Raw genomic sequence first — 19,479 nt, 5'->3', positions numbered from 1 at the left:
CTGGGACTCCTTCGATCTTTGGTAGTCTCCAAATTTGCTTCATATCGTCCGCCAAGGGGCCGTAGTTTCGGATTTTTTCGTGCTGTTGTTCAATAGTGTTCCGGTCCAACGGTACGGCTACATCAATTATAAAGCACGCTCGTTCTTCCTTCAGAAGCAGAACTAGATCGGGTCTGTTATGATTAACACTGTGGTCGGTGGCAATAGTGTGATCCCACAGTAGTTTGACCCGATCATTTTCCAAGATTCTCTGCGGAGTATACTTATAGTAAGGATGGTAGGTTGTCACTAAGTTATACTTCAACGCAAGGTTTTGATGGAGAATCTTGCAGGCGGAGTTATGAATGCTTCGGTCTCACAGAAAAGTACACTATTTGTCAACCATTTGTTGGAGGCTTCGATGTCAATGCCTGACAACAACAAATTTTTTATATGACCTCCGTGAATGGGTTTCTCTTTCCACATGTCGATCTTCTGTCGGACTGAAGTGACATTCGACATGGGATCCCATTCTCTGCTTCTCAAGTTCAAAGAAGATAATTTATTATCTGCCATGACGGTAGCCTGATGTATTTGGCTAGAGGATTGTTTCTCATAGAAAAACTCACGAAGAGAATGCACTTGATTGTAGTGCAATGTTTTTAAATCAAGTATCCCCCTTCCTCCCTGATGACGTGGGATAGTGATCCTCAATTTTTCGGCAGCTCTATTGTGCATGTTGTTGTTTGCAAGAACTACCCTTACCCGTCTATTGACAGATTCTAAATTCGTGTTACACCACTGTATCACACCGAAAGTATAAAGAAAGACGGCAATGGCGAAGATGTTGATCACCATGATTTTATTTTTCCCGAACGGCTCAGTTTTAAAGATAAGATCCAGACACCGTTCAAATTCTCCAAACAACTTGGATTTGTTTATTGCTTGCAATATGCCGAGGTATTTGTAGACCTCGTCCGAATCCATATCCTCAATTGTTATTGTAACTGTATCCTTCGTTGTCGGTGTGTTTTCCCCGAACAATTACTTTTATACTTCTATATATTTCTCCAAACCCAACTGCATGCCGATATCCCTGCTGAACTGGATGGTGATGTTCAACAAGGAGCGAAGTTGGTTTTCGTCTTTAGCATACAATTTGATGTCGTCATCAATATACATTAAATGACTTAATGTACATTTCGCCAATATGCCATGTTTGACTTGGAACCCGTGTTTGCTTTCATGCAAAAGTTGGGATAGTGGATTCAAAGCCAAACAAAACCACAGTGGGCTTAAAGAGTCGCCTTGTAAAATGCCACACCTGATTCGTATCTCATCTTCTTCATCAAAGTTCTCAGGAGAAGAACGACACTCGGGTTGATTTTGTAAAAGGGTAATAGTTGTAGAGTCCACGAATACGATATGGAGTCAAAGGCTGATTTATAATCCATGTAGGCTGTCGAGATATTTCGTTTGTGGTGGACAGCTTGCTTTAAGCTACCGTATCGATTCTAAGCTGTTCTTTACAGCCTCGGGAGCCTTTTGCGTATCCTTTTTGCTCATCAGCTATCAATTTATGAACATCAAACTGTTTTGAGATGTTCGCGCACAGAACTGAAGTGAAGCCCTTGTAGATGGTAGGAAGATAAGTAATTGGTCGAGATTTGTAAGGGCAAGATGCACCCTGTTTCTTGGGGATGAGGAAAGTTACCCCCTTGATGAAAAATTCTGGAACTAATTCAGGATCGGCAATCATCTGATTAAAATTATTTGCCAATACCCTGTGAGCGCTCTTGAAGCGCTTCAGCCAAAAGTTGTGAATCTTATCAACTCCTGGCGCCTTCTAATTACCTGCCTTTTCAAGGGTTCATTTCTGGGAGGGCCTGGCATGAACGCATAAGGGTGGGAGCCACGTCGCTGCGAAATTGCAACGACTGGGTTCGCTCCAAACACTTCTCCAGAAGTCTTCTACCTGATCCAGATCGAGGTTATCCCTCGCTGAAAGCGTTTTTGATACCTACGGATGCGATTACAGCAACTTTTCGACTCCTTTGTTGAGTCGAAATACCCAGAACGGTGAATTCCTATTGCGCGTACCTCTGTAATTCGCTCCAAGTTGTTGATTATTGAGACGAATAACCGTGGCAGCTGCAACGTAGGTATGTAATCTCGCTAGCCAAACGATCTGCCAAAAATCTGTCAACGGCAGCAATGATGTTCGTAGTTGCCGAAGTAAACTTTAGTTTTGGGATCCTAGGCCTAGCGTCTGGGAGAATCTCGTCATATTCTGTGAATGCGAACTGAAATGCGGTCAAAGCCTCATTATAAATTGGGTCGACATCCCCAGTTACTAAGCTTCTCTTAATTACTGGGTCCATGGAGTGCCTTATATCCAAGGGCGAAGAGCCGCTCTGGTGTTGTCGACCGACTCTTAACTATGTTGGGTACTGTCTTCGAGTCCCTGAAGTCCCATTTAAAAAAATTTAACAACAATATATATTTATATATACTATATATAATTATATATTTCCACCAAACTTGCCAGGATCATGCTACATGTCGTAGCATACGTTGATGCAAAATTTCGTGGATGAATTTAAGGAGGGTTTTGCAATTACTAGAAAGTATAATAATATACTATTATAAAAAAAGTTTAGTTAAAGTTACTTGAACAGATATCGGTATGGAGGGTATTTCGGAGTCTAGGCAGCCTCCTGATTTTTTTCAGATTTTTCGATTGGGTAGTTTCTGAGAATGGGTCCGTGAAAGAAATGGTCACTTTCGGCTCCCCGCACTCTCCATTTTTCCACCTGTTGTCAAAACTAAGACCGGCATCGGAAAGTACTAAGCGAAACCTTTCATTTAATAACCCACGTGACCATATTTGGTTAAAAAAAAAATTGCATCTCCCTTTTGCATATATGGGACCTCCCTAAGTAATTGTATGCGTGAGTGTTCATAGTTCCCACCTTCTTTCTCAGAAAAATGCGTGTGACTGACAGTAAACCGATTTTAATAAGGTTTCGGTTTACACAAACCTTAAAAATCGAAACGAATCAAATATTTTCCAGGTTTTGTTTCGGCTACCGATTAAGTATTTGTTATCACTCGGCAAACTGATTTTCTTTAATTTCGTCCGAGCATTTTTTAAGATAACTGTAATTTTTCAGGAAACATACAAAGCTAAAGCAGAAAAAGTCTGCGTACACTCATCGAATTAGGGAATTCCCCAGAATATGACGTCTCAAATGCACTTTTCTGAACTTGTCTTGTATCTATTATATTATTAAATAGTTTTTATTTATGGACGTTATAAGAAAGTTTGTATAAAGTTTATGTTGTGGAATAATTATTTTTATTGCAATGGCAAATAATTTAAAAGGAATTTCCGTTGGCGAGTGGAAAATCGTTATTAAATGATGGAAGGAGGGAACAAGCTACAGAGAAATTACGCGAGTTGTCGGACGACAACATTCGTATATCCAGCCACTTAGGTGGGCACAATAGGTGAGTTCTCGTCGTCCATCAATGTTGTCCTGACACAGTATTCTAACAAATTTGTCCGGATACTATCAGGAAAATACTTAAAAAGGATGAATACGACGAGTCGCGCGACGAAAACCTTTCATTTCGCCGATTAATCAAAAAAAGCGCCTTGCCTTTACTAAACAGTGCGCAAATGAACCCAAACCGTTTTCGAAAGAACCTGGAAAATAAACAAACCGGGAAATCGCCTGTACCTAGTGAAAAATTAGCACACGAGGTAAACTTAAAGTGAAACAAGAAAAAAATTACGACTCCAGGCCCGAGTGGCGCGATCGAGGAGGAAGATCTACGATAGATTCCCAAACAGATCTCAGTCGCAGATGTGTTATGAGGCGTGGTCTTTTCAGTTTTCTACTTACCTTGGCGTCCTCAGTCCATTAAAATAGGAGGATACCTCTTATTTGCTCAGTTTCAGTTTCTCACTGTTTAAAATATCAAATACACAAAACTTTTCCAATTCTCCAAGTCTCTTGTCTGCAAAATACCATTACACATATGCCGTCATATGCAGGCAGAAGCTCTTCATCAATTCTCCTAGGTCCAGTTGATCATCGGTCCACATTCCTCAGCTCGTCCAAGTTCCGGGAATTTTTTTTTGAATTTCAAATTCAAAATCGGCGGTAGCAAAAGCAAAAATTACATCAAATTTTTCCTATTACGAAAACAAAGTCCCATTTGCCCCAGCCAGAAACTAACGACGGATATATGATAGTATGCATCCAATAATATGCAGCATGGAAAGTCTGCGTAGAAAATTGTATCTTAAAATTTAAAAAATTAAAAATGCATTCCCTCGTCGGATTGCCAATGGACAAGACGAATTAAATGTTGCACTTGTTGCAAAGCCGCGGACACTACAAACGATCATTTGAAAACCGAAAAAGGGCGAAATTTCTTTGTGTATCTTGAGAAAGTGGATTCCACTGCCTGGTGTAGCCAGAAATGCAATTGTCGCCTCTTCTTAATGTGTGATCTATCCACTGCCTCCTTCGTTTTCCAATCACATAGCGTACCAGTGCCAGGTTAGTGCGCCGAACAAGTTCTTCGCCCGAAAGTTTCATTTTATGGCATAATTCCAACCTTTATTGAACAATTTCATTTCTTTTTCTGTAAACATCGTTGAAGACTTGATCAGATAATTTGAGATTTCATTCACAGTTGCTTGCTAGGGTTTTGTGCATAATTCTACATAATTCTACATCGAGTTTAAGGGGGGATATATGCAAGGGAGGGCGAGGGGATTTTTTTTTCATCAATAGGGTATCAAATGAAAGGTCTTAATTAGTACTTTCCGATGCCGGTCTTAGTTTTGGCATTTGTTGGAAAGGTGGGGGATCGAAAGTGATCATTTCTTTAAGGGATCCATTCTCAGAAACTACCCAACAGAAAAATCTGGAAAAAATCTAGAGGCTGCCACTATATGGTGCCTAGACTCCAGAATACCCTTCATACCGAAATCTGATCAAATAAATAATAGTACATTACGATAATTTTTAGTAAATGGCTGCAAAACCCTGTTAAGTTCATACTGGCAAAAATGTAGAGTTTATCATATTATAGAACATGATCCCACCAAGTTTCACAAAGTCAAAGTTGTAACAGGTCAAATTTGTCGCTTTGCAAATTCAAGACTTTGAATGAAGAAATACACCAAACCATTCATACCTGAAGCGTCCAGCTTCCGGTTTCGCGACTTATTTAGATAGGCCCCCACTGTGAAATATCGATATATACTGAATTGTTGTTGTTTCAGCCGGCTTTTTGATTACTTACCATTAACTTCGATGTTCATACCAATATTGGTAAGTGAATTCTCGTTAGCGTTACGTGACCACACCATGGAAACCGCCTCACTCGTAGGTTTTCCACGGTCGGTGCAATTCCATATCGATTGCGGATATCCTCTTTTCGGACGTGATCAAAACGTGTCACGCCACCAGTGCAATGCAACATCTTCGTCTCCATTACCGCAAGACGCCGTTCATTGTCTTTTATAGTCGGCCAACACTCAGAACTATAGAGAGCGGCACACGGGTGACATTGCAGTAAATTTTAGATTTGAGATGTACGCTGATACGTCCATCACAAAGAACATCAGTTATGGAATGCCACTTCATCCAAGTTGCATTAATGTGTGAAGCAATTTCATAGTGCAGTTCTCAATTGCCAGAACTGAGCGATTTAAATATCTAGAGTCAATGCTATCAGCCAATGGAGAACTGCGTTATGCTCCTCACATTGGGAGACACAAAATCTTTTATGCCTGAAGCGTCAAGTTTCCGGTTTCCTGACTTGTTACTTATTTGATGCAGATAAAATGGGAGCACACTGCATATGGCAGTCATAGAGAGTCCACAGACCCACTTTAAACAACATTATTTATTTTATGGCCCTATGTCATCGTCTTTCTAAGTTCAATCTCAAGACAGAACTTATCGCTACTTGTCGATTTTTGGCTCCAATCATCTTAAAATAACGAACCAACTATTGTCCGTTCTTGACTTCTCTCTTACAATTTGAACTATCTTAAAAATACTTGTCAAGCGACCAAGTTGAAATTGCTAATAAGCTTTACCTTGTGAGTGATAACGAAAACAAATTACTTGCTCCCCACACTGCAGTCTCGCATTATGCTTAGGTCATTCCACCATTCGACTCATGGCTCTTCTTATCTCATTTTAGACAGCCAGCAGCAACCACGGCAACGATGATGAACCACCGAAATCTGCACTCTGGGGCCAGCGGTGGGGCCGGCGTCGGTGTCAACGTTGGCGGTACAGTTGCCAGAGTGATATTAAATTCCGCCATGACGATAAAGAGAGAAAGCTTTGAACAAGATCTGAGCAGCTCGGCCGAGTTCGAGGAGTCAGAAGGCGAGATCGGATCTTTCAAGGCCGCCGAAGTGTCTGACGAGCAGTTGAGGAAGTTATCCGAAGAAAAGATTATTAGGTGAGTACGTAAGCGCTTTCCTTAGAATATGAAATGCATAGTGGGGTGCATTTGGGGGTCTACAGAGTCGAATTTTGGTGATCTTGGGACAAGGTCCAATCAATTAACACCTGTCGGTCTCGCAGACTTAAGACGTCAACTAGACTGGTCTGCGTTTAGTTGTGAAGAAGTGATATGAATTCTAATTCCGGTTTTCAGAATCATCAAAAGTTTACATGGCCAGAAGGTGCTGCGGATAATATTTAAAAGCTAACACAGAGACCACTTGCGAATCGCATTATAGCAGGTTTACAAGACGCCAAACTCAAACTCGAAAACTTCATACCTACTCATTACATTTCCCACACAGATGGGGACTATTATTGATATTTGATGATTAGATAAGCTTTTTCTTAGGGATCCAGATTAAAAAATAAATGATTAAATGAACGAATTTTGAATATGCAACCAAGATATCCCCAGAAGGATCAGGCTCTTCGAATTTTAGCGCGACTATATAAGACTTATTCGCCTGAAGATTTGTCAGCACTTGTCCTTCATTTATTTATAATTTAGCTGAACACATTATTGTCTTACTTAACTTTACCAGAACTAGTTCCTGAATTCTTCAGTTAAAATTTAACAAATCCGGTTTATTGGCTTTTCGAAAAAAATTTGTTTTGAATATTCTGAAACTGACCTCAGTGTAATCACACAAACCTTTTCGTATCTTGTGGGGAGAATTTCCGGAAATCAATAAAATATTTTGAATCGTTGATTTTTATACCATTTTGATTAGAATGTGTCGTTATCATATATGTGGGTCAGTAGCATGTCGACATTAATAAAATACATTGTTAAATTTGAAATGAAAGCTGAGCTTTAGTAGGTCTAATATTTTACTTCCATCGTAATAAAGTTTTAGAAACTGAATAAAAAAATATTGGAGTGTGACTGGAAAACAACACTGGATTGATCAACATCCACAATAGCGCAGTGGACGAGGGGGTTAGAATTTGGCCTCCCGAAACGCTTGAACACGCGTGCAGCGAGTTTAAGCCCTGATTGATGTAGTTGTTGCTTCTATATTGGTTTGTTCTTGTCCCGTGCTCGTGGGCTTATCATTCTTGCATCAAGGTGGCGAAATTCAAGTATGGTCTCAAAAATTACGAATTAAAAAAAAGTATTTGAATTAAGATTCCGAAAGTCAGACTTGTTACTTTTTTCCTTGAGAAAGGCTCTAGAGTACTGTCATCTTCAACCTGGATCCAATTTAAAATTTTTCTCAGATGGTTGCCAAATTGACAGCTCTTTACTCTGGAAATTTGTCATTCATTTATTTCGAAATTATCTTTTTGATCTTTGCATTCTTTATCATTCATAACAATGAACTTTATTATCGGAACCAGTGAGTTCTAGAAGTATTTTTGGCTTCAAATTTGGAAACAATCGTTGAATTGATTTGCTGAATATTTCCATTGTATTAGTTTTTCCCAGTCTTTCGAGGCATTGCACAAATTCCATTCGTATAGAATTTGCTAGGTTTTTAACCTGAACAAGTCTCGAGTGCCGTTTTGGACTGATAAGCTTCGGTGAAACGTCATCGGCTACGGAAGTTTTCCATTATTCGGAACATATAGTAATCACTTAGAGTGACTTCCCCGATAGTTGATTCAGATACAGTTCAATTTTTCAAAGATTGCCAGTGTTTGTTAAGCCGCATAGGATTATCCTAGTGGAAAAAATCTATATGCACTAAAAAACTTCTTAATCAGTTTTCGCTGCACTTGGTCCAGCGGTTGACATGGATGATTGGCAGTAATTCCTAGACTACTTGGAAAACCTAGTAAAGTAAGTTTTATTGTTACAGTTCTTGGTTGATTTTTCCTCAGCCACTACTGTTCACTAACTTGTCGGGTATCATAAAGGGTCCAGTTGTCATAGAGGACCAACTTCTTAACATAAGAAAGGATGCAAACCGCTTGACCTTATGTAATAACGTTTCACAATCACTTTTTAGAAATTTACATTAATTCATATAGCAGAATCAGGCTTGACGAGAGGTGATGAAAAGCGGGGTATTCCCCCCGGACCCGGAGTTTTCAACCCGGATATTATTCCCATTTTATATATGAATTTGATACGATGAATCCTCGCAGGCATTTCCTATTTGCGGCCGACGGATGTCCGGGGATTTGCTTGCTCTTTTTGTTTCTTTGGCCAGCTTGAATTTGATCCAGCAAGTGCCTCAGGTCGGACATTGTTTGCTAGTTATCATCTGAATATTTTTAGTCGGATTTGAAAAGTTGACGCCGACTTTGAACTATTCAAAAATCAAATCGAGGATTTATCTACCCATTTTGAAGGTTTTGTCTGCCAAATGAAACCTTATTAAAATCGGTTCAATGTCTGTCGTCTGTCCGTCCGTCTGTCTGTCTGCCTGTCACTTTTCTCAGAAACGGCTATACCGATTGACACGAAATTTGGTGAGAAGGTGCGAACTGTGGACCCCCAGACATGCAGTGAGTGATATCCTTCTAGGTTGAATTTAGGGGGGGGGGGGAGTGTCCCATATATGTAAAAGGGGGGTGTAATTTTTTTTTTCACCGAATGTAGTCATGTGGGGTATCAAATGAAAGGTCTCGAATAGTACTTTTCGAAGCCGGTCTTAGTTTTGAAATTTGTTAAAAAGGCGGGGAGTGGGAGCGGTGGAAAGTGATGATTTCTTTAACGGACCCATTCTCAGAAACTACCCAACCGAAAAATCTGAAAAAATTCATGAAGCTGCCTCTATATGGTGCCCAGGCCTCAAAATATTCTCTATATCGATATCTATTCAAATTAAGTTAATAATAGTATATTACCATATTTTTGGGGAAATTGAATAAAACCCCCGTACGTTTATCCCAGAGTTATAAAAGTTGGTAGTAATATAAAATATAATGTGAAGCATATTATCCCCAAGTTTGATCGAAATGATACTATTACTAACAAAGTTACAGTAGCTCAAAGTTGACTCTCCCCTGAAAATTTACTGCAACTAAATATCAATATCACATTGAAGTGGGTTGTTAGACATGCTAAATGCGAATACATAACAGGCTACGTACAAATGGAATAGTTCTACACTTAAATATACTCACCGAAGAAGCAAACAAAACCTTTCATACCTGAAGCGCCCAGCTTCCGGTTTCCCGACTTGTTATTTGATTCCGTAGAAAATAACTTTAAATTGAAAACAGATAATTGTACAATTATTACTTTAAAATAATAACGAAATAATAGGCAATCAAACAATATAAAAACGTTGAAGGTACGCGCAAAAATTGCTAGAGAACCTACAAAAGGGGTACCTGGATGCGAATATGTGCATCGATATTTTAAAAAAACCTGCATGCCAGCGCCGAGAAATTGGGAATTTGTCAAACATTCAAGATATGCCAAAACAGTGACCCGAAAAATAAAGCGTGAAAAACACGCCTGTAGTGCTCAATTGCCCGAAGCCACTCGAAACCTCTCCGGAGTCCTCGGAGTGTAATGTTATTGGGAACCAGCAGAGTTATGTTGATGAACAAAAAACGCTTGATGGAGCGTCTTCTCGAATAATGGAGAAAAAGTTCAGTCGAATATATCCAACGTTTGGTCAAATCCATGTCACTGCACAGTGAAGGATGTATATGATGCTGGAAGTCTCCATACATCCATAAATGATTCTGAGATGGACTTAAGGGGGGTTCTGCCATCAGTTACTAAAAATTATGGTAATATACTGTTATTAAACAGATATCAACATGGACGGTATTTCGGAGCCTAGGCATCATAAAGTTGCAGCTTCCTCATTATTTTCGGATTCTTCGGTTGGGAAGGTTCTGAGAATGACCCCGTGAAAGACGTTCCCCTTTTCCAGCCCCCGCTCTCCACTTGTGAATTAAATGAGAGACTAGTTTCAAAAAGTACTAATGGAGACCTTTCATTTGATACTCCACATGACTATATTTGGTGAAAAAAATTGTACATCCCTTCTTATGCATATATGGGGACCCCCTTAAATTCCAAAGTAACTCACTGAATGCGTGAGCGTTCACAGTTCCCACCTTCCTACCAAATTTGGTGTCAATAGGTGTAACCGTTTCCGAGAATAATACGTATGACAGAGAGTTAGTAAACCGATTTTAATAAGATTTTGTTTTATACAAATTGGTTTTGGCTTTGTTAAGCCTTAAAAAGACCCATTTTTCTGACACCGCCGAAATTTTCCGCAGTGAATCATAGTCTAAGCTAAGGTTGTTAAGAATCAAATTTAAACCGGCAGCTTTTTTACGACATATAGACATCGCAGAATAAATGCGAAACATTTGAAAATATTAAGAATAATTCAGAAGTCGGGGCATTGAATACAATACAAGGTTGAAGGTGAATGGTACCTCTGTGAATAACTGCCAGCTGTCAGCTAGGCATTGCAGTAATATAGGCTATGATATATAGAGCGTCACACTACGAAATTTGGTGGAGATCGCATGATTACTAATAAAGTTATAATTTGTCCAGTTTCCCGCCTTTGTGGAAATTTCCTGTAATCTAAGACTTCAGAAAAATGAATAGTCAGACATACTAAATGCATAAACATTATGAGCTAGGTACAAATGTACACTCAAATATATATAAAATACCCAAAACCTTTTATATCTGAAGCGTCCAGTTTCCCGGCTTGTTGACTATTGTTATTGTTCACAAAATTTACTATTTAAGTAAGGAACTTCATAGTGCAAACATGGAAGATTTTCAACATCACTCCCGCTTTTGTTATTCCTCATCATTTATCTTTAGTGTTAATTCTGTGGATTCTTTGTATCGAAGACTCGCGTTCGTTATTCTGCATATTATAATGCAGATGTAAACATTTTCCAGTGTAAATTACTACAAAAGTATGTCTTTGTGGTACTCTTTCTGTGAAAATTAGAAACAAAATCAAAGAATCAATTGAAGGTTATCATGAATCATTTCATTCGCTACTTCTTAGTTCGTTTTGTCCAGCAAAATCACTTTCAAATAAAACTGTCGGACCGTATGGCCAAATTTCACATTTTTTGAAGTCGTTAACCGCCATTAACATCGATGATATCTGTATGAAAGCCTTTCAAAAATTATCAACAGTTTGTTGGGCTTCCTGCGAAACCAGGCTGTAATTCGATGCCAAAATTTTTGCTGTTATTCAGCGCTCTGATATCGCAACATCAACAAAATAGGTCGAGGGGATCCCCCCTCAAACTCAACACAAAATGGCGCCACTTGTTATATGTAAAGGCATTCACATACCACATCTTCTCACCAAATTTCGTGACAATTAGTTTAGCCGTTTCCGAGTAAATCGGGTGTGACAGACAGACAGACATCGAATCGATTCTAATAAGGTTTTGTTTTACAAAAAACCTTAAAAATCAAAAGATTGTTTGCAAAAATCGGTTTTCTTTTCTAGAAAACAAAAATTTGAGTAATGTTTTTACTCAGTGATTCCGCTTTCTACATAGTAGCCATCATGGCGTCGTAATGTCACACGGTTAGAGATTGTGCCTGGCTAATTAGTATTTGTTTTAAGATGTCGACCTAATCTTGTCTCCCGCTGATTGTAGAAATGAAACATATTCTTTTTTTGTTTTGTTTCATTGACTTGAATGAGCAACTCATTCCCTTCATGAAACTATCCTTCCTTCTGTTGCATCATCTAGTAAGTAGTAAGCAATAGCGAAACTATTATTACCCAAGTGATAATGGAATCATCTAGGGCAGGCAAAAAGACAATAAAGCATGCGTTTGAATAAAATTTACACCGCTATTCGTATCCTAAAAAATGTTCAATGTGTTATATTTATAGCATATCATATTGTATGAGACAATATAGCTATTAATATCAGCCGACTTACGTAGCATGGTACTTTAAAATAGCCTGAATGGAATAAATATTGATATTATCCAAGAAAGAATTCAAAAGGAATTTCAGTCTTTGGTGAAGGATCAATATTTTGTCAGAGAAATCCGGGTTAATGTCGTCCCTTCAATCTAAAGAAAGGAGAAACAAGGTACATCAAACGTAATTATGCGTGTGATATTCTCCTCACGATCACTTTAACAGAGGTAAAATATATGATGGTTTCCATCACCCATTATCAAGCTGCCCTCCAAATCTACTTGATTATTTCCAATAGTGTATTAACAATTGTTCTCCCGTAACTTGAACAAAGTTATGCTTTTTTGCCAGGGGGAGAGACATGTTAATGCCTACTTTAATCTCCAAGGTCTCTTAAGTAGAGGTTTCCGGTTACTGTTCTAAGAATTCTTCAAATATACTCTCTGTGCATGCGTAATGACTCCGGTTGTGTGTATTCCCCAGAAACTTCTGCATTGATTCCAAAGCTCAGGAAAGCCTGTAATTCGCTGAATTAAGAACGTTCCATCCTTTCGGGCCGCATGAGCCTAATCATAAACCCCTTGGGCTTGAAATTTACTGGTACTAAGGATTCGCAGCCAATACATAAATTTCATAGAAAAAGGTTCGCATGCTTCATCCTCCCCAAGGAATATTTTCTCCTTTAATTGAATATGCATACATGCTACTTGGGAGAGACATGAGCGCGTGATATTAGGGGTACCTTTGAACGATCGGAGCTAGCTACTGGAAGAATCTAGGAAAGAATCCTCGATCGAACTGAGGGATCTACCCGTCATCCATAAATCTTCTTTTTGTTACCATACACACAAAAAAATTCGAGCAAAAAAGAAACAAAAATAAATATTAAAAAGAAAATCCAAAAATAAGAATAAAATAATAAATATAAAGAGAAAATCCAAAAATAAATATAAAATTCAAATAAAATCAATACAAAACGTAACTTAAAAAAAGTGAAAAATATAAATTGCATGCACAAGCAAAAACACATAAATAGGAATGTAATAAAAATAAACTAAGAAATGGTTATAATTTAAATTTAGGTCTGGAATGTAGACAAAAAAAAATGTAGCTCCGGGAGAGGGCCAGAGCACTAGGGTAGGTTACAGGGATGTATCTTATTTTTTTCTGAACAATTAAATTGCAAGTTTAATCTTAGTCAATCTACTACACATTTCGTTTCATGAAATAAGCTTCACTTCACTAGTACGTCTGCCATTCCACGACAAGAACTTATCGATAAGGCTGATGACTCCAATTGGTATTGAAGCAGAGTCTAATTTTTACAACCCGAATTGAAATTGTGATGCTCAAAAAAAAAAAAATCCACAATAAATTCTATGCCGTATTATTCCGGCCACAGTTCTTCAACAATCCCTTCAGTATAGTTGATCATTCGTCCGCCTTCCTCAATCACTCAATTACCTGCTAATTTTGTTCTGGTCGACCTCGGCCTTGAATGTTAAAATTTCATAAGCTGTATGCCTCGAGTCGATCTCATTACAACGACAAAGTCCATTTGCATTCACCTGTACTTCGTGTTAGCCAGTAACAGACTTTGGAAATATTACATATATGCAGCCTTTGCAAACCTATATCAAAGCAACAGGTCAACGATCATTTCTTTGGGGAAAGTTAAAAGGAGGTAAGGGTTTGTAAACAAAAATATAACAAGTCTGGAAACCGTAAGCTTGAGGTATGACAAATTTTCTGTATTTCTTTCATAAAAACACTTGAGTGGACATTTGTTCCGTTAGTACCTAGCACCTAATTTATGCATATATTACGTGAAAATATCCACCTTCACCTGACACTGACATTCAAAGTCTTGAATTTGCACTGAAGCTACAACTTTGACCTATTATAACTTTGTTAGTAATAGTGCAATTTCTTCAAACATGGGGGGGGGGGATCATGCTCTATTGTTGCATTCGTGATTCTAGGATGAAGTTAAAGGGGGTTTAGCAGTCAATTACTAAAAATTATAGGAATATACTATTATTAACTTTAGTTGAACAGATATGGAGGGTATATCGGAGTCTAGGCACCATATAATGGCAGCCTCTTGATTTTTTTCAGAATTTCGGTTGGGCAGTTTCTGAGAATGGGTGAAAGAAATGATCACTTTTGATCCCCCCGCACTATCCACTTTTCTAACAAATGTCAAAACTAAGAGCGGCTTCGGAGAGTCCTAACCGAGACCTTTCATTTGATATCTCAAATGACTATATTTGGTGAAAAAAATGTACACTCTCCTTTCCTCCTTAAATTCGATATAGAATGATGTAACTCACTATATGCCTTAGCGGTCACACGTCGCACCATTCCACTAAATTTGGTGTCAATCGCTTTTCGAAAAAAATGCTGGCAGATACAGGCCGATGTTAATAAGGTTTTGTTTTACACAAAACCTTAAAAAGGGCTCACCTAATACCAGTAAAGGGTAAAATAATAATAATCGTTGGCGCAACAATCCGTATTGAATCAGGGCCTGGAAGTGTGTTAGAGCACTTCATTCAAAACCGTAACGGTACACTACAGTACAATGTAAGAGGCAATGTGGTCAGCATTATGCTCGCCCGAGATTATTACCCTGATGTGACTCAAGTATTCATTCACAGCTGAGTCGACTGGTATCCGACGTCAAGTCACGATACAAATCAAAATTTAGAGAAAAGCAACCTCTCCGTGATCGTCCTAAAATAGATGTCTAGGACGCGTTCTAGGGTCTTCAACACGAAAGAAGTATGACTGATTAGCCCAAAGTCCTTCGCGGACTCTTGGTCATACTTGGCCACTTTCGGTATCAAAACCACCAGTGTGCGCATCTAGGAGCGCAGTACGTATCTGAAAGAAAACCTACCAGCCACGGCATGACCCTTTCTTGCTGATTCTACAGCGCGAATGATGTTATACTATCTGTTCCCGCGGATTTACATGCGGGGAAGCTGTTTATAGCCCAGCCGAGTTTATTCTCAATAATTACCGATTTGATAATCCGACACGACTAGGGTTGCAAAGCTCTGATTCACAGTCCTCCTCTCTGGCGAGGAAGACTAGCAGCTCCATCAGAAGTTTTCGTTCAGGAACCTATTGATTATTCAAGAAAGGTTTGACTCCGTTGTTCCTTGATGAATTTTGCAGACTCGCTTGTGCTTCCAATGTTCTAACAATAGCCTGGACTCCTTGCTGGTACTATTGACGGCCAATTTGTACCTTTTCAGACAGTCCTTGCTCTCCTGTTCACTCCTTCGTAGAGTAGGAGGCATCCACACAGTCAGATTGTGGTTCAGGTCCACTGTCGTCACACTTAACGCTGTGCAAGTAGTAATCTCACAGCGATGAGACAAACACAAGGCGAACACAGACCCTTACGACGGCTGAGATTCAAACCCAGAGCGGTGAAATTAAGGGGCTAACGCTCTACCCCTTCAACCATCGCGTCGTCGTTTCAGGCAGTCCTTGTATGCCTGCCAATATTTGTGCATGCGGCAAATGTTGAATACCTTCCTCATCAGCTTCCTAAAGTTCGACGGATCTTCATCCCACCAGGGTGGCAATACTTTCTTGCTGTATTTTGCAGGGCACTGAACTTCGAATGTTGTTCCCTTGTTTATCTTTTCAAGAGCCCCGACCCTTGATTTCAGCCTGTCTGTCGCAAAGAAACCGCCCCGGCTACGGTTTCAGTCGTTGGCTGAAGGAAATAGGCTGGATCTCCAATATCTTAGGCCTGATATTAATTCGATGTTGGCGATTGAGTCCTAACTGCCCATTCGAATCCTGATCAATTTACTTCTGTCTCTTTTATTCATACAATCACGTTCTTTTTCTTTCTCGGCTAGCTCGTGAGCTTCCCATTATACACACCATTTCTTCCAGATTTCAAATCCATAACGTAAGACAAAGTTGGTAATATACTATTAATAATATTATTTGAGTAGATATCGGAATGGGATATATTTTGAGGCCTAGATTTCACCTAAGCGCTCCTTCCTGATTTTTTTTCGGATTTCTGGGTTGGGTAGTTTCTGGAAATGGATCCTGTCTCACTTTAGATGTGTACATTTTGACTCCTTACTCGCGCGTTTTGCAATTCACGCCAAAACTAGCCGTTTCGGAGAAAAGTTCCTGTGATAGACAGACAGGCAGACAGTGATTCGATTTTAATAATGTTTTGTTTGACACAAAATCTTAAAAGGAAATTGAACATTTTAAAAATAAAATTTTTAATCTATATAAGCGAATTAAGAAATTGGAAGGAGTATTTGAGATGTTAAGGAGTACTCAAACGTAACAAAAACAAGAAATGCTGCATATTAGCAAATTCATCCCTTCGTCAGCTTGTCACCGGACAAGGTGAACGAAATGTTGCACATGCCGCAAAGTTGCGGACACTACAAGTGATTTCATCTTTATTAGCTCTCTGTATCCAAGTGTCGTTGTTTTCTATTTTTCCTTCCAGAGGAAAATGTTAACAAGTCTTGTTAGCACTGATGAAGGGAACAAGTGGTTCCCGAAATATAGGGATTTGCAAGGATAAATATCTGCACCAACGATATAGAAACAACAAGTTTCTTATTATTTCAGATAATTAATCGTTGGAAACACCGCATAATTACACTCATAGGATCATACCGTCACCAGACGGAAATAATGCCCCCAACTTGCGATGAGCACTTTAGCGTGAATCGTTGTCTCAGAGGAAGTGCGACATGTATATAATACCCCAACTTTGGCCACCTCTTTTCCTGGAGAAAGAACCATGACCTTATCTTGTTTTACACTATAGCGAGTAGCCCGGAACTTATAGTAAGGTGAAAATTGGGGATAGTGATGAAACCAAAGGTTCTTAAGCTACAGATTTAATTATCAGACAAAATTGCTTCTCGAAATATGTTTTTTGTTTAGCAAATTCCTCTGTAGCCAAAAAAGGAGAAACCTTCTTTGATTCTTCTTTAAAATAATAAACGTCAAAATTAGTGCTGCCTCGTAAGTTTAGCATGCCAAGAACAGTGATAACGTTAGCAGTCAAAACACATTAAAATATGTGCATGACCAAGGTGGTTTCTGCATGCATCTCCCCATTTTTCCGATATAACCTGCTGCAAGTATTTTCAATAAAAGCTTACAACTGGCATGTGGAAAATTTCAGAGTATCAGCCCGAAATATGATAATCTTGATCAGATTTTCCCTCGCGCCACCATATTCTCGAACCCCCGCGTTTCTACGCTCAAAGCTCCAATCTGGAAAATACTATAATTATTTTCCCTACCCCTAAGAGGAATTGTGAGCTAACGCAAATGGATTCCCACGCCATTGCACAGTTGTATCGAGCAAGCAGCCCAATAAACTCGGAGCTACTTAGAATCGATGAAAACAAGAAATGATTGAATGTTCGCTATTACTTCGCCGTCTCTTGTTGTTTTACGTTCTTTGTTATTTTTGTCGCCGTCTGCCTGTTCTTAGTCAGCGTAACAACAATTTGCATAAGTATGAGTATAAGATGTAATGGTTCTGTGGACGCACCGTGGCACGAGGGAGGAACAAGTTCACTTTATTACGCATTTCGTATTGCCAGGCCTCTCCGAATTCAGGGCGCACAATCTCTCAAAATTCAGTCGACTTGAAAAGCTCGTTTCCCACCGTGCTCGAGGCGAAAGTCTCGGCCGTACTATCTCGGGGCTGATATTGCTACGTCGACGCAAACTGATTAGTGATTAGGCACTTAAGTTCGTCTATAGCGCCATTGTGGGGCAATCAGAAGACAACAAACTCGGCCATGTATGCAAACAATGTGGGCGCAGAACCTCCGGCTAGGGACGCGGGAAGGGCTGACACTCAATTCGCTATCAAATCAGTTTTGTTCCAAGTTTGCCACCCTGGATTGCCGCATTTCAATGATTGTATCATAGTAAACACATTAGATAAGCTCTAATCAAGCATAGACAGAGCAAATTGCTCTTCTGTGGAAGTGGATGTAAGCCTCCGTTAAGATTGCAAAAGTAAATTGCGAACTTTTTTGTCTGAGAGTGAAAACTTAATGAGCTCAACAAAATTTATACTTACTATCAGCAAACAAATCAGAGTGGGTTTCTCTAATAGTAGAATGGATCGATTTGGAAACAAACAACGACTGCTTCGACCCAACGCATTTGAAGGGGCAGCTTATCCTTCTATTCAGTTATTATCTTCAAATCTATGTCCAAGATACCAGTAAATATCACACTTGCAAGAATTATATGAGATATGAAGTTATTGACAGCACTATCAGAAACCTCTTGTTTGTATGAAAAAATAGATTGAAATATACAACTGTAAGGCAAATCGAGATACGAACCTCAGTCGAGAGGCTGACTCTCAAATTATTATCGGGAGTCCTTAACCGATTTTGAAATGGTTTAGAGGATATTTGAGAGTTCTGCGCCAGATCGATTTCCACCTGTCTTTCCTCCAATGTAAAGTATCTTTTTGTGATCCGAGATCTTAAATTGAATTGAACAGCAAACGTTGAAATGAGAACTTAACAGAGCATGTGTAGCCTTCTACGTCTGCAAGAAGGCCTTTGTGAGGAAATTAATGCTCCGACCGAGGATGGCTCTTTAGATGTACACAGCCGTTGTCCATCACGTCCAAACGTACAATCCTATTGTCTCGTGGCCGGCGTTGAGCAGAAGTCCTGGAGTCCTGTATACTGCTACACCTTCTCCGGGACCATCATATGAAATATGCCGTATTGTTCAGTGTTGTTAGATTCCGTGAGTCTGGATGCTGGGCAGCTATGATATGGCCAGTGATGTGTTCGGAGGTTTACGACATATAATATTCTTTATCGACGGATCCAAAATGTATGGAATCGGTGCCGAGGTTTTCCCTAATACGAATAGGATACCCCAGTCTATTTCAAACAGAAATGTTGTTGATATTAGGGACCTGTCCATGGCTGAGGCATAATATGGGGTCCAAACGTAACAAGTCATCTTAACTGACATTCCAGCCTCCATTAGCGCGGATATCCAACAGGAGGGTGGGGCAGTGCAGTCACACTCTGATCCGCAATCATTGGAACATAGAAGCTAAT

General features: G+C 39.3%; 1 protein-coding gene across 1 annotated transcript in view; it reads left to right on the top strand.

Moving 5' to 3' along the window:
• The window catches only part of LOC119647813 (aryl hydrocarbon receptor nuclear translocator-like protein 1), a 222,400-nt gene that overhangs the window by 39,541 nt on the left and 163,380 nt on the right, over window positions 1–19,479 (top strand). The window contains exon 2 of the mRNA XM_038049038.1: window positions 6,211–6,477. Coding sequence (XP_037904966.1) covers window positions 6,236–6,477 — 242 coding nt within the window. The 5' untranslated portion in view covers window positions 6,211–6,235. The remainder of the gene's footprint in view (window positions 1–6,210; window positions 6,478–19,479) is intronic.

This window comes from Hermetia illucens, chromosome 2, assembly GCF_905115235.1.
Source record: "Hermetia illucens chromosome 2, iHerIll2.2.curated.20191125, whole genome shotgun sequence".
Classification (NCBI taxonomy): Eukaryota; Metazoa; Arthropoda; class Insecta; order Diptera; family Stratiomyidae; genus Hermetia; species Hermetia illucens.
This window is presented reverse-complemented; position numbering and strand designations above follow the sequence as displayed.